Source organism: Geospiza fortis, unplaced genomic scaffold, assembly GCF_000277835.1.
Source record: "Geospiza fortis unplaced genomic scaffold, GeoFor_1.0 scaffold78, whole genome shotgun sequence".
Lineage (NCBI taxonomy): Eukaryota > Metazoa > Chordata > Aves > Passeriformes > Thraupidae > Geospiza > Geospiza fortis.
This window is the reverse complement of record NW_005054339.1, coordinates 4,742,544-4,766,490: the sequence shown is the minus strand read 5'-3', so window position 1 is coordinate 4,766,490 and position 23,947 is coordinate 4,742,544. Positions and strand designations below refer to the sequence as shown.

Sequence of the window (23,947 nt, the reverse complement as noted above, 5' to 3'; positions counted from 1 at the left end):
ATTGTACTCATTTAATTGTCTGATCAAATACTCACCTGCTGTGTAACTTTAGATGCTGTTTTGACATTGTCCCCTTTGGAGCTGGGAGTTGGGATTTCCCAGCACTAAATATGAGCACGGTGTGCAGAAGCTTTTAGCACCAAGTAACTGGACACTCCCACAGAGGGTTAAGTGTGTGTGTTGAGTAAGTGAACTCGAGTGGCAGAAGACCAAGACTTAAAGTGCTGTTGGACTGGCAGACCTGAAGTGTAACACTGTGAGTAGTGAATGGCCTTTTTAACCAAAGTTTATATTTCAATAGAATAGAACTTTCTCTCTCTTTTAATGTAGTTCTTGTAGAAAAGGATGAGAAGGATGAGGAGGACATGTCTCTGGATTCAGGGGATGAATTGTCAGAAATAGAAATCTGCAGTGGTGCCTCTAAGTATGATACTCATGTGGAAGCTTTGCAGACAGAGGCCAAGGGCCCACATGGAGTAGATGCTAAAGCAAGCTGCTTATCAGTTACAGAGTTACCTCCTGAAGCACAAACTGGCCTTGGGGAAAAGACTTACAAAACTAACTTGGAAGAGAAGCAGCCAATTACTCCAGTTTCTACAACATGCTCTGCTGAAGGAGAAAAACACAATGCAGTCGAACAAACTCCTTTCAGTAACTTCCAGGTTTATAGCAGACAATTAAACATGTTCCATCAATTCAGCCACTTTAGTGTCCTCACTCATCAGACTTTTCTGGGAACAACATACCCAATTTCTCCTGCAAATCAAAACCAGGAAGGGAGCAATTTTTTTCTGTCTGCCTACAATCAGAGCATGGATACAGAAAAGTCATTATCACCTGGTGGCTGGGATAGCTGCTGTGATTCTTCCAGGCCATATTCAGAACAGAAATGAACTCTTAAGTCTCTTTTTCTAAGTTGCTGTGGACTTCTCTGTTTCTAAAATGTTGGATTAATGATTTCTATTTTATTCTGGAACAAAATGTTTCTTGTTCTTGTTATCTCAGATGTTTTCATGTTCTATTTAAATCCCTGATGGCCCGTCCCTGTTGGAACCATCTGAAAATTTAAATAAATACATATATTTTTTAACGTTTACTGTACTTGAATTATCTTGTTTGTTGGCACTTTTAAGTTTCTACATTTGTATTTGACCTGTTACCTAAGCTTCAGTTTGAGGTCTGTTTAATGTAAAGCTGAATGTTTGCCTAAAATATGTGAAAGAGCAGTTGTCTTTTTTTCTCAACCACAAGAGTATCCAAGTCATGTTTCTTTACACAAATATTAAATTTAATGTATTTATTTGACATGGACACAAATTTTGTACAATGTTTTTACATAGCTCTAAGGTAGTGTACTTATTTTCATGACTATATACTGGATTTTGGCTAAATACCTCAATTAGAGTAACCAATGGTGCAGTTCCATTACAAAAAAATCAAATAAACTCTTAATGCACAAGGGACTTGCTAACACATTGCTTTGTCTGTGGTTTTTACATTGTTTGCAAAGTGCTTGAGGAACACCCAAGCTTAGTTTCATGCCCAGCAATTATCTGTGTGTCTCACCTGGTGCTCTGTGCCATTGCAGCACCAGCAGTGCCCTCCCAGCTTTTATCTGGCCACTGTGATTACTGTAATGAGAGAAGGACAAACCTGAATTTAATGACTGTGGGAATTCAGTTTGCATCAGAAAAACCTCAATCCTCTCCCACTTCAGCTTAATGATTCCTGGGGCTTTCAGGCTTTATTTTAAAATTTGGTTTTGTTTGTTTTGTGAACTAGCACTGGGGTAAGTACAGTTTTATCTGTTTCTTAATCCTGTCTGTTAAATTTCACATCTGCCGAGTTTCCAACCTTTTCCCCCTCAGCGATTCTCTCCTTTTGTTCTGCCTCAGGCTTGCAGAGGCAGCAGCCCTAGGGAGCAGCTGTGGAGCTGCTGCATTGCTCACTCGGCTGAGACTCCTGGCTTTTAGTGCTCGTCTTCAGGTTGCTCCAAGTCCTGTGTTTGGGGGACTTCCTGTTTGTAATTTGATTTTTGTGCTTTTCTCTGGGAGATGTGCTTGGTACCAGGTGAGTGTTTGAAACTACATAACTCTAAATCCACAAAATTAGTTGGGAGAAAATTATTGGTTAAAAAGGGCAGTTTTTAAAAAACAAGCAAAACCCATAGACTTTTGCCTAAAGTTGATTCTTTCCCTCTATAAACAGTGGACTGATTTATTCAACTTAAGAACCAGTACCAGACTAGTGTAAAGCTTCTTACCCTCCCCCCAAGCATGGCAAGTAATTTCTCTGAAAAAAACCCTCCCTTTTATCAATGAATTGTAGCAGATGGTGTGATGAACTGTGGTCTTAGCATCTGGGAGTACTTGAGTTGATATTCACACTGTAAGGCTGAAAGGTGGCTGAATATTGAAATACAGGCAGTTTTGTATAGTTAAAAATACCAACAAAGATAACTAAAGCCATTCAGAATACATCTTAATATTTTTATTTATCAAAATTCACACACGGAGTTCTACAAAAACCCATGTAACAGTTTACTTCCATGTTTTTGGTGGTTTATATTAAATTGACACTTGTATTCAAGTAGCATGAGAAAACCATTCTAATTAGACAAACCATCATAAGTCTAAATTATCTTCAATATAAAATGTAACATAACCCTGCAATCTATCAAAATTCTCATAATTTAATTTTCATAAAAAAGCTGGAGGTGGTTTGTACTTAATTACAGTAGCAAAGTGCTGTGCATTTCCATATTAACGATTCAGAACATTCATATGCACCTCTCAAAACGGTGGCATGAAGTTCTCTTGAGCTACAATGGGAATCAGAGTGTTCTCCAACTCCTTCTGCTTCTGCAGGAGGCCCTGAAATAAATACAAATGTGAATCTTCTGTCCTCTCACACAGCCTGAACCAATGTAGCATCATTGTTTCATAGTTAAAAAGTTTCCTTGTTGAGGCCCAATGGTTTTAAAGTACACAACTTCAGAAAAAAACAGTAAAGCCTCAGAGACTGAGGGAAGAGGGAACTTCTACAGCAGCCTTTGATGTGTGACTGCAGTGGAAGCCAGGCCAGTTTCCAGGGATGACCATGCAGAGGAAAAAAGGGCTTTTCCACTGTATGAAATGGAACTTTCTCATCCCTTTCTGCACTGTCTCTGCATTGGCTTTTACCCTTAACACAAACAATGTCCTTCAGAGCAAGGGCAGCAGGGCCACTGGAACCAGACCAGTGTCTGACATTTCAGGAGACTCAGAAAACTGTCAAAAGGTTCAAGGTTCCTCCCGTGTCAATGGTTCTTGTAAGTACTGATGATAGAGAAAACCTGTCACAAAAAACCCTCCTGGAAATGTATCCCTGTCTATCAAGTCATACATGATAGAAGTATGACAAGGATGTGCATAAACTAAAAATAAGTTTTTGTACTGTAATTAACAGGATCATATATATTGATATATCTGGCCCCTTGCTCTCCATCTATTTTAGACTTGTCAGAAATAATTTGATACCATAGAAGTTTGGTTTTTTTTAAAAAGAAAAGGTAATTCTTTTTCTCAGGAGTTACAAGGCCTTTCTCAAAGATAAGAGTTACAGGCTGCTGGCACAGCTCAGTACAGACCTAATGCAAGGCAGCAGCTCCTACAGCAATTTAGGCACAGATTCCTGGTGGCACCAAAAGAAAGTCAGCAGAGCAGCCTGCAAGGCTTCACTTTGGCTCCTTCTAAGGCAGCAGCTGCCTACTTTCAATCACTTGATGAATTGCTTTCTAATTAATCAACAGGATGTGCTTATTTCTATTAATGGGTCACTGTTTTCAGTCTCTGTGTCAATAATTAGTATTTTTGCAGAGCATTTTTTTGCACTTAGAAGCATGTCACAAAACCAAGTTATAAAATAAACTGCCCTAAATAAACCAAGAGCTGAGGAACAAATAACTCTGAGAGCTGGCAGGTGAGTGTTTATCACAAGGGTTGCTCAGGTACTGGAAAGATGCTCAGCAATGGGAAATACCTCCCCAGAGAGCCGTGGGGTGTGTCCCCACTCAGCCATTGTCACCTGCAGCCCTTGGCAGTGCTGCTGCCTCAGGAACAATGGGTGCTCTGGTAGTACTGACCTGGAGGCGAGTCCTCTTTCTTAAACTTTGTGAAAAAGAAAGGACAAATAATTCACTTTGCTCAGCTTATCCACTGACTTTTTTCCACTTCCTCAGTGAGGAAAGAGTCTGTAGCTAGCTCCTATACCTGCTGTGACCTGAGACACAGGAAGAATTTGCTGTCTTGTAGCAAATGCAGTGACAGACTCACCCTCCCTCCTCTTTGCCTGGGTCAGCCAGCCCCACTGGGCTCTGACTGCACCAGCCCAGCTGTATTTATCACTGCCTCAGTGCGGAGTTCAAAGACTAAAGACTGGTTGAAATTATGTGACTATTATGTGAATTCCCCCAAACAAAACAATGGCTAAATATGTTGAAAATATAGGTAGGTTAAGTATGTACTCTGAAACTATCAATCCACTCTGTATATGTATATATAAATGTAGAAGAGCAAGACTAGATTATCTTCTGAAACAGAAAACTCAGCTTTTTGTATTTCAGAGAAAATCCTGCACTATTCATGCTTTCTCAGTGAAATAACTGAAGAAAAACAGGTGTCATCTGTACATCAGGAGGAGTACAATACTTTGGTATACAAGGTATACTGAAATGGAACAGCTCATGTCCTAAATGCCTTCTCCAGCTGGCAGGGTATTTAAAAAGGAACTCCACATGTTTTAAGTGAACTCTTGCAGAACCAAGATCTACTGAAAGACTAACCTGTTACTTTTTAGCCACTGCAAAATTGACTGTAAGTTCACGTGGCTTCTCTGAGCTTGCCAACTTTAACCAGTTTACATAACCAGGGTTTTTGTAGCCTCAGCAAGCACAGGGATCAAGCTGTACCTTGAATCTGGCTTCACTCTTCAACAAAATGCCACTGCTAAGTGAAGTGAAATACAGAACATGGACTTCTCTCAGCAAGGTGAGGGCTGAGGGGCTTCTGCAAACTGTAACTGCTTCCCAAGGAGGGACCTACCGTATGCTGGGAGTGATAACTGTAACTGCTTCCCAAAGAAAGACCTAGCCCTGGCCAGCTGAAAGTGATAACCAGTGGAAAACTCCCAAAGTACCAGCAAAAAACTGAAGATGCAAAGTCACAGGTTCTGCTAGAACAGATATGGAACTAGAGTGTAATCAGTGAAATAGGTAGAGGTGGCCCATAAGTCTAACATGCAGATGTCTGTGTCATAAAGGAAGATGTAGTTATTTGTGTTAGTTAGATTGGAATGGTGTGTTGTATTTGTAAGCTGAAGAAAACCACAAGTTATGTAAGGCCCCAACCCCCAGATCTGGGACTCCAAGATAAGAAAGTGGCAGGGATTGGTGTCAGATTTGTGTAAAAGCTGGAGTGAAATGAACAATGTTGGGATGTGCAGATGGGTGTGCTGACCCCTGCATGCCCCTGGCACCAGTAAAGGTATCTTTACTTTGCAGTACCTGCTGTGGAGTAGACTCCTTTGGATCAGAAGCCAAAATGCTTCAAAGCTGTAGATATTTAGCAAAGATGTTAATGAGCAGTGGGGAAGACCAGATCCAGTGAAACCAATGTAGAAGCTGTTAGAAACTGACAGCCTTTCAGTGTTCTTGGGTCACAACTTTTCTTACTGACCTGGGGAGAGTCATGAGCCTTTTTTTGCACAAGGAGTTTACCTACTGCTGAAGCACTGTAGCTATATTATAAATGGCTCTGTAGTAGTTGGCTTTTGCTACAATTTATTTGCTTTAATTATTAAATTGTAATTATTTGCAAATAATTATTGAAAACTGCTTTTTAATGATTTTAAATTATTTGTAATCATTTGTAGACAGTGTAACAGGGAAAGCAAGGCTTTCACAAGATGTAAGCGGGCTTGTGAAATATGTATTTTAAGATATGCTGGCTATTGCAAAATGTACATCTAAGATATCATAAAGTGGAGAGCAAAGACCCTAAAAGGAAAACTACCAAGCATAAAAGTGGCATCCAAAGACCATCCTAGACTGCTGACATCTGCAACTACTGAATTGTGCAAATGCTGCAAAAATTTGAAGGAAGATTGTAGTCAATGAGCTCAAAATAAACTGGCAGGCATTTGAGGAAGTAATGCAACTGTAACAGTATAAAAGACTGTGAGCTGAGGAAGTGGGTGTGCCACTAGCTTTGCCATGCACCCAAGCCTGTAACTTTTGCTTTATAATTATCCCTTATTATCATTTATTGAAACTCTTAAGAATTTAAGAGTGGGCTTTGTTTCTCACAGTGTACATGGCAGTCCTTCTGTCTTTCTAAGGCACAAGAGGTAATCAATAGTCTCAACTACTGTTAATTTTGTTCTGCTTCACTGTCAGATTTTCTGCCCTTTGATTATTTATGAAATTTTCCTCTCTGAAGGCAGAGAAAAATCCTGTTACTAGCAATAAGGTACATTTAGTTTGGACCCATTCAAAAGCAAGGGAAGATACTGGTACATGTTTATTTTCAGGTTCTTCAAAATGAAAAGGCAAGCCTGAAGTAAATATTTTTTTGTCTTGCAGGTCTGTCAGGCCACTTAGAAGCATAAAAGAGAGGTGCTCATGTGCATGTCCAGACCTGTGGCTTCAGTGGCCATGGCCACACCTTGCTGCCAACAGGTGCAGTGTCCAATTCACTGAGGCTCTGATAACCACTGCCATTGCCAGTGCCTGACTACAGAGAGAACAATGCACACAAACACCACAGCCTTAGCTCAGGAGCTCCTGTGTCTGTGCCAGCAAGCACATTTTCATTTTCTTTTCAGAAAACCTGGCTGAATAACAAATATTGAGTTTGCTTTTTACATGTTAACAAGTAGCAGCTGTCTTGGAAGGATTTTTTAAGTGTTCATACTTCCAGTTTGCAAATTCCAGTATTTTTCCAGGCCTGATACGAGACCACCCCACCAACCCCACTGTTCTGTCCTGACCTGGGAACAGCAGAGGGGAAACCTCATTAACAAGGTTCTAGTGTTGTGTTAAAACCCTGTTCTTTTGAAACTGATACATTCTTTATAAACAGCCCTAACCACAGAAACCTGGCCACAAACAAAGTAATTTCTCTTGGTTTCAAGTTTGCTCAGGGACTTCACTGTTTCATAGCTGATTTAAGGACTAAGGAGTCCATATTCTCTCTCTAAGGACTGGAAGCAAGAGGTGAAAAACAAAATTAGTGTAAAATGGAACAAAAGTAGACAACAGGGCCCAAAATATAAATCAAATGATGGAAATAGAATTAAAGATAATGATGTGATAATTTTTACTTCAGCACACACACACACACACACATATACAATTATCCAATAAATTTTTGCTTACCTGTCGTAATTTTGACAATCCTTTGAGAATTTCTTGTTGTCTCTCTCTGATTGTAACTGCATCAGGATTTAGAAGCGGATCTCTAACATGATCTGAGCTAAAAATCTGTCGTGGCATTTGGTAAGAATCTAAAAGTAAATATATATCAAATCAATTAGTAAAACTCTTTATTAATTTTCTTTTAATTTTGAAGCAGCAGATTTTGAAAGTTTATGAAAATCAGGGGTTGGTTGCCATTGAGATTATAATCTCTATTTTTAAGTCAAACAACACTTAGATTCCTAAACTCCAATCTCTATACAGTAAAGCAAGAAAGTGCAATCATTCTTCATGAAAGGTAAACAAACAAAAAATTGATAACATATTTGTTGCTTTGCTGATTTTTTAAAACTTTGTGGTTTGATTTTTTTTTAATACCGAGTACAATTTGGTTGCACAGCCTTTCTGTGCACTGCTGTGACACAGAGAGGTTACTGCACAGTGCAGTAAGAAGCTAAAGCAGCAGCACTGCAGGGCGAGGTTTCGCTCTCCCTGGCGCTGTCATACCGTGGGTGTGGTGAGTCGAGGGCCGGCTCGGCGGTGCCTCCGGGGGGAGGCAGAAAACCTCCCGGGTGCGCACGTAGGGCACGAACCGCGCCCAGGGCGGGCTCGAGGGGACGGCGGCGGGGGAGCTGCTCTGCTGCGAGGCTGCCCGGGCGTCCTGCTCTCTTCCACCCAGCTGCTCATACACCGCGAAATGAGGAGCCTGCATCTGCCTTTGGTGTACGTGGAGTAATCGGTTCCTAACTGCTGGAACAGGTGGTGATTCAGATCTGTATGGAACAACTGAAGTTAGAAAAAAGCTCCAACAATACTTCAGTAATGTGATTTTCTCAAATAACAGAGACTAAGAATCTTTGAAGGATAAGATTTTTGTTTATTTATTCTGCTTTTATACCTGCAATCTGTATTTCTTTAATAATAGACAATTACATGTATCTAAATTATTTTAAAAAAATCAGGAAAGTAAAGCACATGCATTTCAGTAATAGTGTATTCCTGTATTTCATTAATGCAAAGTATTGACGTACCTTTCTTCATTCAAGTGATTCTTATGAAATTTTTCTTCCTAGGAGAAAACCAAAAAAGTCAAAAGTAAAACTAAAAAAACCTCTGTGGCTTTCATATTAAAAGCTTTGACTTTTCAGAGAAAGTTTGTTCTGAAATTCCAAAAGGACTTGTTTCACCTGGGTTCAGGAGAAAGGTATTCATCAAAGATTTGCATTTAAGAGACTTGTAGTGCCCATGAAATAAATCAACAAATTACAGGAGGACTTGCTCCAATTTTCTGAATTTAGAAGCTCTAAGCACTACCAAAAATATTATGTCTATTCTCCTGTCCTTGGAATATAGGAATTTATAAACCTGAAAAGTTCAATCCAAGATATTAAAGGAAAGGTCCAGAATTTTGTTATTTGAATGTGTGAGAGAGTGAGGTGTTTATGCATACAGAGTGAACAAGTTATGGATATAGAGAGAGGGCAAGAGAGAAGCTAAAAATATATTTGATAGTATCTTCTTCAAAAGACTTTTTTTGATAGTATTTTCTTCAAAAGACTTTTTTACAGCCACAAGCTCTACTGATATAATGCTTACTGCAAATGGAGAATGACTCCACTAAGAAGGATGCATTTCTGTGGCAGTGGAGTACATCCTCAGTAATCCAAATTCTTTGCAGAAATAAAACGTTTTCCTGAGCAGGGGCTGCTGTACCTCACGGGTCAACACAACACAATGACTGCACAAAAATGAGCAAGTCAGTGATGTCACTGTGTCCTGCACACTGCTTGCATTTAATCTCTGTTTACATCATGAATCAGTGTTAGTGAGCAAATGAAAAGGAATCAACACTTTAGAACAGTGAAATAACAGTAAAAACTCAGTCACAAAATCTGAGTCTGCTCTTCTGCTCCTGATGCACAACAGAGTGCTGACATAAGGATGAGCAATAGGAGAATTTCACTGCTCCAGTTACATAACTGAACTCCCACCCAGGCAAAACTGTGAGGAACAAGAGTTCTAAAAACACACCATTGTTCTCAAAGGCCAGACAGTGACCCACCTTTCTGCCTCTGTGGCCCTTACTCTTCCCAGCTGTTTCTTCCCGGGGTGAGGCCGACCTGGCTGAGTGCCCTGCCCTTCTCACACTCAGCTGCCCAGGGCTGTTCCTTTCCAGCAGCTGCAGCAGCTCCATTTGCCGGCGCACCTTGTTCTCCTCCCTCTGTTTCTGCAGAGCTTTGGGGTACCTTTCTGAGGCTGGAATATATCTTTTCCCAGGCTTGTTGATGTTCCAGTCAGGTCTTTTGCTGTATTTTTCTGAAGATTTCATGTGTCTTTCTTTTCTTGCATATTGCTCGTATAGATCACTGTAAACACCACCAGTCCCTTTTCCTGGAAGTTTATTTTTATCCATATACTGCATTTCCTTCTGGTATTTTTTGCTGTTAGACATTTCTTTATATTCTATGGAAATATCAGGCGATTCACAACGTGCAGTTCTTTCCTCAGCTGACTCTGTGTATGCTGAAGTATTAAAGCAATCTAAAAAAAACCTGTATTTTAACTCCAAGTCTGAGCTATTCAAATTACTTGGTTGACTTCCGTATATGTATCAATCTACCATTACTTATTTTATTTTTAAAATGGTTGCTACAGTTTTATAATGCTTTTTTATTCTTTTTTTTTCTGTGGAAGACAGGAACTGTAGAAGCAAACTCAGTGAGAGAGGGATAAAACACAGAAGACTGGAGAACCAAATCAAGTTACCTTAAAAATTTAGACCTACATGGCTTGTGACCCTAAGTTGACACAGTATTCCAGACTATGGGATTTGTAACTGCTAAGTAACAACTATACAGAAATATCATTTATTTAGAAGAATAAATAGTGATAGAGGAATAAAGTGGTACACTGGAAGAATAAATAGTGATAAATAGAGGAATAAAGTGGCACACTGTGACACACCGACATGACTGTGTCAGTGCAAGTATTACTTTCCAGCTTTATTCCCTGGGAGTGTCAGTGATGTGGCTCAGTTAGACAAACAAGCCCCCCCTGCCAGTGTGGAGGTCCCAGAGTAGGTGAGGTGTGGGCTCTGTACCTGTCTGCACCGCCGTGTCCTTCCGAGGGGAGCCCTGCAGCTCAGGGGGGCTGTCCACACCTCCAGGGAAATCAGGACTTTGTGCTGAAATGCCAGAATTACAGTTGTCAAACTCTGTATCACCTGAAAAGGGGTAGAGTTGTTCCATTTAGTAACTCATGTTCAATTTAAACTATGCTACAGTTATCAGACTGTTGTGGTTTAGAGCTCAAAGCAATACTGAGAACTGTGGTCCAAATGCCAATGCTCTCCCTTTTCCACTGGAAATCTGACAGCACAGGGCTGAATATTCCTGTGAATTCCTGCCAATAGCTCTGCATTTCTTCCTTTATGTAATACAGTATTTGAAACTTACTAAAACACAATATTCTCCATAGGAGTTAACACTTACATTTGTTTGAAAGGTAAATAAATTGTAATGAAATTTGGTTTGTGACCCAAATTCAGACAGGGAAACAAAAACCAAAAAAACCACCCCAATCCCAGAAACAACTTTCAACCACCAAAGGAACAGGCAAACTGAGTGTGAGATTTATACTTGCCACCACCAAGACTGTTCTGAAGTTCTGAAATGTCATGTGCCTTCTGAGCCAAGTCTGGAATGTGCTGGTCTTTTTTTGATCCCTGCGCTAACTCCTGAGCTTTCTCCATTGTTTGATAAAGCTCTTTGGCTTTTAGAGTTGCAAGTTCCTTTCATAAAAAAAAAAGAAAAGGTAAATATGTGATTATTTATTTTGAGAATAAAATCAATTGGATTATTTAATGACCATAGAATCCTCAAAGTTTATATGTATTTTTATTTAGGGAAACTATTTTTTTTTCAAAATGAAAACCAGTTAAGTACAGTATGTAACCTATAATTTCTATGATTATAAGTTCAGAACCTCTGCTGTACTAATGAAAGATCTTCAGTCTTAGCATTAAAAAATGAGCATTTATTTCCCTTCTAATAAATTCCTCTTTTTCTAGATGCCATCTGATGTCAGCCATCTGTGACTTCCTGTAACATGTGGTTTAATGAAATGAAAGGAGCCCAAATAAAAGTAATAAAGCCCACCTTACTCCTACTTGCACAGGAAGGAGACAGTAAAAGCTCCCCAGCAAATGTCAGGGGGTTACAGCTCCCTGACTCAGTGGGTTCAAGGTGCAGGAGACTGGGCCAAGGAAAATCTCATTTCTCAACTGTTATTAGCAGCTGATCCCACTCCCTCCTGCATTTGCAGTTGGAAAGAACAACTGGTGCTGTCACACCAAAGGAGCTGAGCAATTACAGAGGATGACTTTCCCCATGTTGAATCAGTCTGTTCAAGCATCTACAGGCAGATGCTACACACTTCCTTCCAGAGAATGCAGAGAAATCAGCAATCCACATTTCTGCAGGCTTGGAGAAGACTGTTTCTGGAATCACCTTGTCTTATGGCACCACGGAATCTGCTACTTTTCCAAAGAGGAAGCAAACAGTAATAGCTCTGCTGTTCCAAAAGGAAGAATGAAACATCAGACTGTTATGGATTAATCTTTGTTCATCAAACTGCGACTAAGTCCATGTGAAGAAACTAAGAATTATATAAATAGCAAGAAACTGCAAAGCCGTTAGGCTAGCTTGCAAAATCAGTTACTGTAGCAAGAAACCGCAAGGCCATAAGATTAGATTGCAAAATTGAGTTGCTAAAAGTCCATAGCTTGCAAAATCATATTGTGTAACCAAAAAGCACATAACCATATATAGAAAAGCTATTGCAGACTCAGCGCCACGGCTGAAGATGAAGATGGAAGCCTTCCTCGACATGACCACCAAAAGGCAGAGTAAGACTCCCCAGCAACAACTTGCGCAGCCGCAGAGCACACCGGAAAAGACGACGTATGCAGGGGAGATACAAGAGCGATGAACTGACGGGCAGTTGTCAGCCGTGGGTAGCGGCCGGACCCAGCGCTGTACTTGCTTGCTATCGCTTGCTTTAATTAATACATTTTATAATTGGCTTCACGATTGGCTAAGTGTTCATGATTGGCTAAGGAACTATAAATTCTACAATAAATTTATAACAAGACCAAGTGTTTAACCTTCCACAGGGGTTAAAGGAGAGATAGAAATGCAAAATCTGTATTTACCAAAGGTAAAAACATACCTTTGGTTTAACTTTTATACGAAACCACTGTGTAAAGCTCAGCAACAGCTATGCAGGGGAAAGATGGAGAACCTCAACGACTTTTAAAATGTCTTTTTCAGACTATATCCTAAGAAGTCTTTAATTCAGACTGAAAGCACATTCACTTGGATGAACTTCATGGTACTGAAGCACCTTAAAAGCATCAAGTTACTGACAACAAGAACTGGACCACATGCTTCGAGGTATTTTTAAATTTTAAATTTGCATTTTAAAATAGATGTTTCTGCACTATTTACAATTACATTTCTGGTTTTGCCAGTTCTTATAATTTCTCTTCTGAAAAGGCCCTTGTTCAAAAAAAGAATCTGGCCTTATTCTTGTATGGTGTTGTATATTTATTAAGAAACTCTACATTTTGGATAGTTTTCATTTTCAAAATGATGAGCAAAATTTTGCAGGTGAGGAACAAGAACTCAAAATTCAATGTTATCACTGACTATCTGCACTAAGATAATCCAAGCCCCACCTCCTTTTGTTTTTGTTTCAGCATTTCTTCTTCAAACTGTTTCTGCAGCTGTGCTTTTTCTCGTGCCAGGCGCAGCTCCTCCTGTTGCTCTTCCCATTTTCTCTGCTCTTCCTCCAGTTGTTTCTGCTTCCGTTTTTCTTCCACCTGAGCCATTATTGCTTTCTGGCAGGATCAGAAAAAAAAGGACAAAGTAAAAGATACAACATTAACATATTGTAAGGTATTTATTAATGTATTTTTGTATATGTGTAGGATTGGATTTGGACAAGTGAAAAAAAAAAACCTGAAGATAATTTATTTCAAACACTCCTGGTTTTGTTTCTGGAAAACCACCAGCCCAATTGAGCAGTCTGAAATACTCAGATAGAAAAAAGGAGCTTTTTATGTTTTAGAAAATACTTTTTTTATTCTTGTAGAGAGATGAAGGTTTGATTTTCACCTTATTGGTGAAAAAGCTCCTGGTAATCCAGGAGTTTGATCCAGCAGAGTAACAGTGTGATCAGAAGAGTCTCTACACTTATATTGAGACTTTTTCACACCGTGCTAGAGACACACATTGTTAGGGTGCCACAGAGGTTAGGTAAATGTTAGTGAAGTAGATAAAAAACTAAAGTTTCATGGAGTGGGAATCTGTAAATATCAGATTTCTCCTCCTTATAACAGTGCAGACTGAAGAAAAATGCACACAAACCTGCTAGAGCTCTAAGGACTGAACTGTACCTTTATTTGAGGCAGGAATTCAGTAACAGAAGTGCAATAATCTTGTGCAAATATTGAAAGAGAATTGTAGAGTCTGACTGAAGGAAATACTGCCAAACAACGCACATGTCATCTGAAGTGTAAAAGTCAAGTGCCCCCCCTGGTTCTGGTATTAAATCTCATGCTTTATTCATGAGACATTACCTTTCATCCTTTCTGCTTATTAAACAAGCGTGAGGCTTTAACACCCAGGTGTACCTGATGTTCCAACTGCTTCTGCCGCCTCCTGTCCCTCTCCTCAATCTGTGCAGGGTCCAGCAGAGCCGTCATGGAACGGAGGAAACTGAACAGAGGGACAGGTCAGTGTTTCTAATCATGACAAAATAATCCTTAAGCCTTCCTTAATTAGAATCGGTTAGGTTGCATTTTCATATTGAGGTCATTCTGTTAATTATAAGTTAATATATAAATTAATTCATAGATTAGGAAATCCTTTTCATTAAGGAACAACGTAAGGTTATCTGCAGTAAATTTCATTAGCAAACATTGACAGCACTTGTGCCTTTCAACAGTGAAACAACAGGTTTTTTTGGGTTTTTTTTTTGTTGTTTTATTTTTTTTTTTTTGAGGAGGTACCATAAATGTACTGGCTGGGAAAATAATTACTGTTACAAAGCTCACTCACCTGACTCTCTGACTTTGTTCCAAAGCACCATTTTTAGCAGCTTTTTCTGCAGCTCCCATCTGTAAGGGCATGACGTTGCCTAAAGCTGCAGGGGACAAAGGGTGAATGAAAGCAGTCGGGTCCTTGGGGTCAGGTGACAAGGAAAGACTTTCAGGCTTTCTGTGCATTCCATTTAAGGGGTGTTGTGCATTAGCATTAAAGTGGTTCTTAAAAGAATCAAAATGCATTTCCCATCTGTCATGCTCTTCTACCTAAATAAGTATCAGGCAACAACAAAAAAAGAAAAGAAAAAAAAAGAAAAAGCATTCAGTTACACTGTGTCTATAAAGTGTAAAGTGTGGTTAATAAAACAGACAATACACATTTTGTACACCAGGAACATCTGAAAAGCTACAATGCAGACAGCAGTTAATTCCTTAAGTGAGAAGACAATTAAAATGCAAGTCAAATCACAGATTATAATGCTGATGCATACCTGTGATAGCATAGGGATAAAATGTTTCTAAAATTACGGGATATTCAGGGGAGTTAGAAAGAAAGGTTGGGCCTGGTAGGCCCTGGGAAAATGTTAGGGTAGTCCCTGGGAAAATGTTAGGCTTTACTGGATCACGTGAAACTGCACCTGTATAATCATTTAATGGCAATGATAAATGATACAATTGTTGCATGATAAATGATGGTTGTTAAATGTGATGATTGTTTGGTAATTGGATATAATTATTGTTTAATCGTAACAGGAATCATGAGAAATGATATTTGGCGGGTTTGATGGAAATTACAAGAATCCATGCTTGGATGAGATCAATGTATACAATAGAACAATATAAGTTTAATAATTAATATGTAGTTATATAAGGATAAGGGTATAAAAACGTATTCATCCCAAACCCATGTTGGAGTCAGATTTGGGTCTGTAGCCCTGACACCCAGAGCTCTTCAATAAAAGCACCTGCATATAATCATTCGGTGATTATGTGTTCCTGAGCACTAACACCTGGTAAGCACAAACATACTGCTACTATATTTTCATGAAAAAAAGGAAAGGGTGACTCCCTGGTGCCTGCAGCCCTCCTTCCACAGCACACCTACCCAATTAACAAGGCAGCTAATGAAGGAACATATCCCAGCTGTGTTCCCTTCACAGTTAAAGCTCGGTTTACAAAGGAAGCCTGATCCCCTCAGCAACTTGGGAAAGGACAAGATTTGTGTTGTGTGCAGGTCTGTAACCACCTCTGGCAGCAAGGCTGGCTTTGAGGGGTAAAGGTAAGGCTATTTTCTTCCATACTTTCTGGAAAAGTGCTTGCTTTTAAACTTTTTTATAGCTGCATGACTATGTGTGTGTATTAAAAAAAATATTTCTAGAAACAGGATTTTGCCATCACTGCAACACATTGTACTCAGTTTCTCTTTTCTCACCTCCTGCAGTCTCCACAAATTTTCTTTTTCCAAAGTCTCTAGCCATGGTCTCTACACCACCTTGCAAATCCAAGGGCTTCTACACATGGTGGGAAAGAGAAAGAAACTACTACTGCTGGAAACAATATAACTTGAAAACTTTTATTTTGTCTCTCTAGTTAGGCTTGACTTGGCCTTGGGGAAAGGAATTTTTGGACATTTTTAGGAGATGTAGCATTACTCTAAGGAGATGGGCTGAAGATAGCAACAGACTAGGAGTAGACCAAAGATACCCAGAAAGATAAAAGGCCATCGATGGAACATCAACAAAACATTAGTGGCCATCTAAAAACATCTATCCTCAGATGCTGCCTTTGGCAGAATTGGAGACATCTGGTAAGAATGAAAATCTAATTAACACCAGTGGCAAGGAGATTAGGATCCAGTGGGAAACTGAATACTGGAGGTTGCTTAATTATAACCCAATTAACTTAAAACCACCCCATCTCTATGGGTTTTGACTGTGTAAAGTTTGGGGGAAAATCCTGCAAAAACATGTGTTTGGAATATTTTCCTTGGCACATCCTGGCCAGAAAATAAAGTAATGCCTGATTCTTTCTCACTTCAAATATAGTGCCAGAGGGTTTTATTTTCTCCCCGATTTTTGGTGATGCTGCCACTGTCTCCATCCCTGCAGCAAGCCCTCTAACATACCAGACACTGAAATACTGACCAGCCAGTGGCTCAATGTTCAGTAAGTGCACCCTTATGGTGAAAACCTAGACATGCTGCACAAAATTTCATCTTTGTTGCCACTTCACTAATTTAATTTTTTATTTCTTAAAACAAAAATAGAGAAAGACTTCTCTAAACCACAGATACCTTTGATAAATTAAGTTTTTCTTCTAATTTTCGTAGTTTAGCTTCTTCCTTCTGCTTGTCCAACTCTTCAAGCCACTTCTTCTGTTGCTCATGTTTCAGAGCACTGAAAGGTCGCTCCTGTGGCACAGCTTCCTGAAATAAGATAACTGCTAGTTTTTCTACCAAAAATTAAGTATCTTCTCTAGCTACACAATAAGGACTTGGCAGAAAGTTCTGCCTTCAGTGGGTGAGCAAAACTGGGCCTTTCTCTAGCACAATAAAAGGATGTAACTTTGTAACTGTAGCAAGTATCTGGCTGCTGATAGAAAGATGAATTCTGAATATGACTCTAACTTGAACTCCAGAAAACCCTACTTATTTGTCAGTCTGTGTTCCAGGCAGATTCAGCACCACAATCTAATTAGCAGTGATCTGCCTCAAATTAAGGAGCTGCCATCTCCATTCTTCTGTTTCTGCTTAAGGGATCTCTGTACTATTTAACAAGCTCCAGTGGCACTGAGAACTTCCAATGCCATCTGACAAAAAAAATCTCTTCAATCTCTGCCTACCAGCCATAATTTAAGACCTACTTCTTGAACCTTCTGCTATCAATATAATTTATTTTGTATAGGTTCCACCTCTCTATTTCTTCAGCACTTAAAAACTAACTAATACTGCATGTTACACCTCTAGTACTGTTCTTCACATCAACCTGGAAGGAAGTGCTGTCTTCAAAGCATTGGTATTTTGGTAAACATTCATTCAGACAAAGTTATTTATGCACAGCAAAAAGGTCTAAGGAAATCTTCTGGTTTAAAAGAACTTATTGAGACAAACATTTACAGTTAATAAATAAGTAAAAATACACTGCATACAGTTAAAGATCTTACCCTGAAAGGCAATGCTGTGCAACTGCCAGCTGGAAAGTCAGAAGGACTGGAATCAGAAGACTGCCCAGCTGGAGCTCTTGGAACATTCAGAGCAGCTCCATCAGCCTCTGTGGCAAAAGCAGCTGTACAGGCAGAGCTCTCCTCAGTGCCATGAACTGAGTCAGCTGGAAGCACTGTCTGCAAGCAAAGGGACCATTTTAAGACTTATTTAGTTCACCTGTTTTGTTTGTTAACAAAATTATACTTCTAGAAGCTGCTGTTCATTAAAACCTCAGCCCATATTTGTAACTAAGCATTATTTATCCACTATTTATCAATTATGTAGATTGAAACAAATTCTTTTAAGACAGAGTCAAAACTTTGCTAGGAATGCTGAATGTGCCACAAAAAAGTGCAAGTTGCTTTTGCCGAAAGAAATTACTAACTTCTGTTTAACAGCAATAATTTTCATTGGAGAAGTCTCTTGTGAGTATAATGCATTTATCTAACACACTGATTTCAGAATTACAGCTTTTTAAAAAGCTAGATGTCATACTGGCTATGCTCATTATGTAAGCAATCAAATATCTGTGAGAGCTCATGAACAATGTACATAACTATATAGCCAGGAATTACGTTTGAGACTATTCCCCCAAACAGAACAGGAAAAGATTTATACTTTTTAGTCAGGAATCCAAATGGAGGGACAGGAAAGGGCTGTTCCTGCTCTAAGGATCTTAAACTGAAAAGTTACGACCTGGAGCAACAACTAAGTGTGGACTGGGGAGCTGCAGCAATTCATGCCCTGAGAAGGCTTAAAGCACCACCAATATTGGATTCTAGAGGATTTGTACAGAAAATAAAATCTTCTATGAATTAGAAGTTAAACTGTTCTGCAACCGTGCTGTGGAAACTGTACTCTTTTGTTTATAGACAGTCTTACCTGGTCTGGGTCAGGTGTTTCCACTTCAGGGGTTTTCTTACTGCCAAGTTTTGCCCAGAAATAACCCACCTCTCCCTCCAAAGTTTCTTTCAGCTTCTTCTTCAGTGCTACTTGTTCATCTTAAACAAACAAAATCAACCTCTTACTAGAATTCCTATTGCAAACATTTAACAGTTAAAAAAAAAAGTCAGCAATGCATGTATTCCCTGTCACTTGGACTGTGAAATGGACACGAGTTGTCACCCATCAGTGTGATCAATCCCTCAGGACCTTGCTCTTAAAAGCAAAATGGGCATCTGCCCAGGGATGCAGAGGTAAGTGGGGAGTCTCTCTGGGGAGACTAAAAAACACTGGAGTAACAATTTTCCCGGGAAAACCAACAAACAACCAAGTACGTGAACTCTCTCCATTTTGTTACACCAGTCTTGATCTACTTTAATATTATTAAAACCAATGGAGCCATAATGGAAGCTACTGACAATGCAGAATTAAAGCTTGAAACCAAATGGTCTAAATCCAATTTCAAACCAAAACACAGCACTCCTCCATGTGAATCATAAAAAGCTTAATTTGTCAGAGAGAATTTACTGCTGTATTGAGCAGTTTTTGTTTCCTCCAGAGATTCCCCTTGATTGGTGATGGGGCTGGACTGGAAACTCTCAAGTTGAAACTGCAATTTCATACACTCAGTCATGCTTGTAGATTGGGGTCATGCTGCTCCCATTAAAAACCAAATGAATTTTTTAATGATAATGGCTGTCAATTACTGTCAGAATGTGACAAAACTGCTGGCATGTAGCACCTAAAGTACAAAGCACAACAATATATTTGAGATAATATTTAATTGGCAAAGAAGTGTTTGTTGCAAGAATTTATAATCATTGGATAAACTTTTGAAATTCAAGAATCTTAATCTGTTTTGGAGACTTATAATTTACTTTTCAATTTGTAGCAACTGTACTGATCTAGGTAAATTTAAAAAGAGCATAAGGAATACCAAATTCTTGGCATCCTGAGTGTAATATAAATATATCAAAAATGTATTTTATACATCATAAATACCTAATTCCTTCTTCCATTGGGCCTTTTTAAGTTCCAATAAGGCTTTCTCCCCTTCTCTTTCACCCAAGGTACTAAACAAGTCAGCAGGTTTCCATGAATCCTTTCTAGAGAAAAGGAAGGAGGGGTAAGATTTTTATCTAGAAAGCTGATCTGTTAAATTTTAGAGGTAACCTTTTAATTAGTATTTATAAAAAATATTTATGTTATTAAGAACATATGATATGATCCTTTATTGGAGACACAATTTTTGTACACAGTAACACAAGTGTACCTACATAACATTCTCTCCTGGCTGTGGACGTGCTTCTTGCTTCCTGTCTGAATCAGAGTTTGCTTCATCTGGAACTGGGGACACTTCACAATCTTTTTGGAGTGATGCTATAACATTTTCCTCTGATTCCTCATTAGTAGCTGTGGTAGAACATAAATATATAAAAATGTATATATAGCCACTAAACTTGCTTCAGCTTTGAGTAAATACTCTGAGAGCAGCAAAGGCTCGCAGATTCCCCACAATCTAACAAAAGTGGTTTCAGCCCTGCTTATGTAGTTAAGGCACGTAAGTTAGACTTTCACAGGGTATTTTTCAAATGCTAGATGTAGTAATCACTTATTCTTGGAAAGGGCTCAGAGTTTGGGGTGCTAATTAATTGCAGGATGTCTTATTCTTGGTGCAAAAGCTGACCCTCTCCACACATCCACCAACAGGAGGAAGGATGCAATAAAGGAAGCTAAGCAACAGCTCTCACACTTCTGAGTGTGAGAACTGGGGAGGGGAAGAGAAAAATACTATTCACCATTAACAGTCCAGTTAGGCTGAAAGACAGAAATCCATCTTTGGCCACAGGAAAATGGCAGAACTGCTTTTGAGACACAGAGGAAAAGCCTGAACTCTTCACAAACCAGAAGGGCCCTTCTCCTTGGGCAGTGGTACAGTGCAGTTCTATGTTTTTCCCCCCAGTGTAAGATGGTTTTTATTTTGCATGGAACTGTGACAATGTTTGTTGCAGTATTTTGTCTGAGAACATCCAACATAAGTGGAACATCTCTACAATGTGCAAATAGCCTGAAATTATCAACTCCAAGTTAAGTTTTCCCATTTTGCTCTGTTTCCATGGAACAAATGCATCCAATGGCTGGTATCTTACCCATTTCCTCTTGCTTTTCATTATGAGTCTCAGAGATGCTTCTTCCTTCTTTAACAATCATCAAAATCTGTTGAAGCTGTGCTTGTGTTAAACACACCAGACTTTTTAAGTCTTCAGCTGATACAGGTGGGGCTTGAGGTTTGTGCTTAGTTTTTTTCACAACACTATGATCCTCTGAATCAGGATATCTGTTTGTCTTATCTCTTTGGAAAATCAAAGAGTAACTTTTAGTTGTGGCTTCATGTGAGGAGTGTTTATTAACTTGCAGTTTTTCACCTTTTGTCATTGATAAGCTTGATTCACTCCTTGGTTTTGTTAAATTTTCCTGCTTGATACAAGCATTTTGTGTTGGCCTCAAGATGAGTCCAGTGTGCTTTATTCTCAATGACTGTTTAGGTGCTCTGGCTTTATTACCCATCTGTTAAAGCAAAAAGATTTTACCATCTATTAAATTAGGAAAAAATTGTATTTGTAACAAATGAAAACAAGATTGAAGCAACAAAGAAAATAAGTATCATTTTTCTTTTCTGTTCCATCAGTAGTAACTCTGTATAAACTAATTAAACATCTTCACAAGTGCCAGGAAAACTTTGGGAAAGGACACAGCACCTGAATTTGAGTATTTCAAAATGACAGTATGAATAATAACTTAATGTAGCATGACATTTAAAAGAATTAGTAAGAATTAATTCTGCTTTACTTTGGTGTTTCTGAATATGGAACAGGTCTTTCCTGGCTCCACATAGGTACATGTTTTCACCACACAGCCAGCAGTATTTCAGTCTTGATTCTGCCACTATGAACTAAGTTTTATTCTTCCCAAGGTCTTTGGTGCACACTTGTAATGATTTCCTGTCTACTGGGGCTTTTTCCTGCTTTTTATCCTTCCCAAACCCACCCCATTGCAGTTTACTCACAGACAGCCTGTATGACCAAACTTGAAATTAAACACACTTCAGATCTCTATTTTACCAGAATTCCTTTAAGGTCTCTGAAAGTTTTGATTTAAATTATTCCCTCTGCTGCTCTAACTTCTTGGCCAAGGAAACTAATGCATTTTGAAAAGGTAAAAATAGTCACAAAACTTTGAATTCATCCTTTTGAACAGCTATTATAAACCTGAGAAACAACAGAATACCTCAAGTTAAAAGAGAATCATAAGCACATATTTCTCTTTCATAAAGAGAATCGTTTCCAATTTATACAGTTTAATTTATTAATTAATTTATTTATACAGTTCAATTTCTCAAATTTTATGTTAACAAATAGTGAATTTGTATGTTCTAAAACTTTTACACTTACCTTCATGGCATGCTTTGATTTATCTTTTGGGAAACAAACAGAAACATACAAAAGTATTTAAGAACAACTTGTCCCTGAAAAACAATCTTGAGAAATTAGTAAAACATTATAGTCATCTGATTTTTGTAAATCAGGGGGAAAGTACTTTTCCCATACCATCTACCCTGACTATGCAGAACAGTTAGGAAAAGTAGACTTGTACAGAAATGTATGTCTGACACATCATAAAGTTGGAATTTATTGCAGAGACTTATGTCTGACAAATCACAGAAATAGAATTTATTAACACTTATACTGGAAAGTAATTATCTCACATGGTAGTAGTGAGATTTGGCCTAAATAAACTGCTTATTGAAATTTAAAGATGTTTACCACAAATACTGAAGCTGCTTTAAAAACGTGATTGTAATGATGTCATGCTGTGTAAATTAAGCCATTATTAAGCCTCTTTTATCCTGGCAAGTAACCTGCTATAAAGTTACAGAAATTACCATCAAGTTATGCCAGTTGATACACAATAGCACTTAACTTTTTATTTTAACGACAAGCTAAGCAGTGGAGACTGTTTGCCAGCTGTTCCCTGGTGCACAAACTACTCAGAATTCATCATCAACCTACTGTTGGGAATCGAGCTGGTGAGAGAGGACTTATAAATAACAATGCGCAAACATTCTTCCTAATCTCAAAATATTTCAGGAAAGCTGGGCTTTATGTCTCTTGGATATTAGATTTAACTTCAAGAAGCTTTAAAGATTAAATTAAAAAAATACCAGAAGAAGCTAAAATTAGCCTAGGCTTTCCATCCAGCACTTCAGTTTTGAGCTTCAGTCCATCGCTGCAAAATGAGAGAGAGAGGAATCTGAAATATGAAGTAATCTGATAATGGTAAGATTTGAACATTCATAACAAGAACAATTACTGTTGTTCTAAATGGTCCTTCACATCCCAAGCTATGTTTTGAGAAGTTACTTAAAACAAAGAAATCAACATGTCTTGAAGAAGGTGTAGCTCTATTGATACTGAAAACACTATTACAACTGTGCTTGTTGCAAAGTAGATCTTTAACACTAAAGGTGCCACTCTATATCGTTATACAGAGCAATACACCTCAAGAACTTAATGATCCAACAATACAAATCACAAATCGCTAACCAAGCCTCCCGGAAGGCCAGCGCTGATCACAAATCGGGGCTGTATTCTGGAAAGAGCCTTTGGTTGTGCTTCCATGCACAACAATTCACCTTCGCAAGGGGAACAAGCGCTGTTAGAAGCGTTTGGGAGCAGAGAAAAACATGGCAGTGTCAATTCCCAACTGCCTTCCTTTGCTCCGTGCGCTGGGACAATCCAACACGACCATAAGCGCTCCAAATACCGCTTTATCCTCACGTTTCATTACAAAACGTTAACAATGAAAAAACCCAGCGCAGTTCGGGCTCGCACGCAGCTTTGTGAAGGGCACCTCAGAAAGGGGCGCTGTGCGGGGGTGCGGAACGCTGTCCTGGGCATCGCACCCCTGCCCTGCTGCCCGAGCCCGTCCCGAGGCTCTCCCACGGGAAGGGTCGCTGGCCCCCGGCTCTGTCCCGCAGATCGCTCCCGCTCCCTCGGCCGCGCAGCACTGCGCACCCCGGCACGGAACCGATGCGTTCCGCGGGGCCGGACCCGTGCATCCCCGAACAGCCCCGTCCCGTCCCGTCCCGTCCCGCCCAGCCCGTTCTGCCTGGTTCCGCCCGCTCCTCACCCCAGGTTCATGGCGCTGCCCGGCGGCCGCGGAGCTCCGCGGAGCCCCGAGCATC

General features: G+C 39.3%; 2 protein-coding genes and 1 long non-coding RNA gene across 6 annotated transcripts in view; 2 read left to right on the top strand and 1 right to left on the bottom strand.

Moving 5' to 3' along the window:
• The window catches only part of TASOR (transcription activation suppressor), a 28,300-nt gene extending 26,825 nt beyond the window's left edge, over nucleotides 1–1,475 (top strand). The window contains 1 exon segment of the mRNA XM_031058247.1: nucleotides 331–1,475. Within this exon segment, the coding sequence (XP_030914107.1) occupies nucleotides 331–893 (563 nt within the window). The 3' untranslated portion in view covers nucleotides 894–1,475.
• Nucleotides 1,476–2,464: 989 nt separating this feature from the next.
• On the bottom strand, nucleotides 2,465–23,941 carry CCDC66 (coiled-coil domain containing 66). Of its 4 annotated transcripts, none has more exons than XM_005422443.2 (19): nucleotides 23,893–23,941; nucleotides 22,925–22,989; nucleotides 22,155–22,177; nucleotides 20,853–21,270; nucleotides 19,980–20,115; nucleotides 19,705–19,808; nucleotides 18,643–18,761; nucleotides 17,721–17,897; nucleotides 16,852–16,983; nucleotides 14,575–14,825; nucleotides 14,148–14,232; nucleotides 13,191–13,352; nucleotides 11,096–11,243; nucleotides 10,554–10,676; nucleotides 9,516–9,994; nucleotides 8,485–8,522; nucleotides 7,961–8,226; nucleotides 7,415–7,542; nucleotides 2,465–2,873 (listed from the first exon to the last, which is right to left on the bottom strand). In XM_005422443.2, the coding sequence occupies exons 1-19, from the start codon at nucleotides 23,901–23,903 to the stop codon at nucleotides 2,793–2,795; spliced, it is 2,946 nt and encodes a 981-aa protein (XP_005422500.1). In that variant the 5' UTR covers nucleotides 23,904–23,941; the 3' UTR covers nucleotides 2,465–2,792. The 4 variants fall into 4 exon arrangements, with proteins under 4 accessions (XP_005422500.1, XP_030914017.1, XP_030914018.1 ...); XM_031058157.1 differs by having other exon boundaries at nucleotides 9,516–9,976; XM_031058158.1 differs by having other exon boundaries at nucleotides 10,554–10,637.
• The window catches only part of LOC115948008, a 13,702-nt gene continuing 3,964 nt past the window's right edge, over nucleotides 14,210–23,947 (top strand). Inside the window, exon 1 of the long non-coding RNA XR_004081868.1 lies at nucleotides 14,210–14,248. This is a non-coding gene — a long non-coding RNA (uncharacterized LOC115948008). The remainder of the gene's footprint in view (nucleotides 14,249–23,947) is intronic.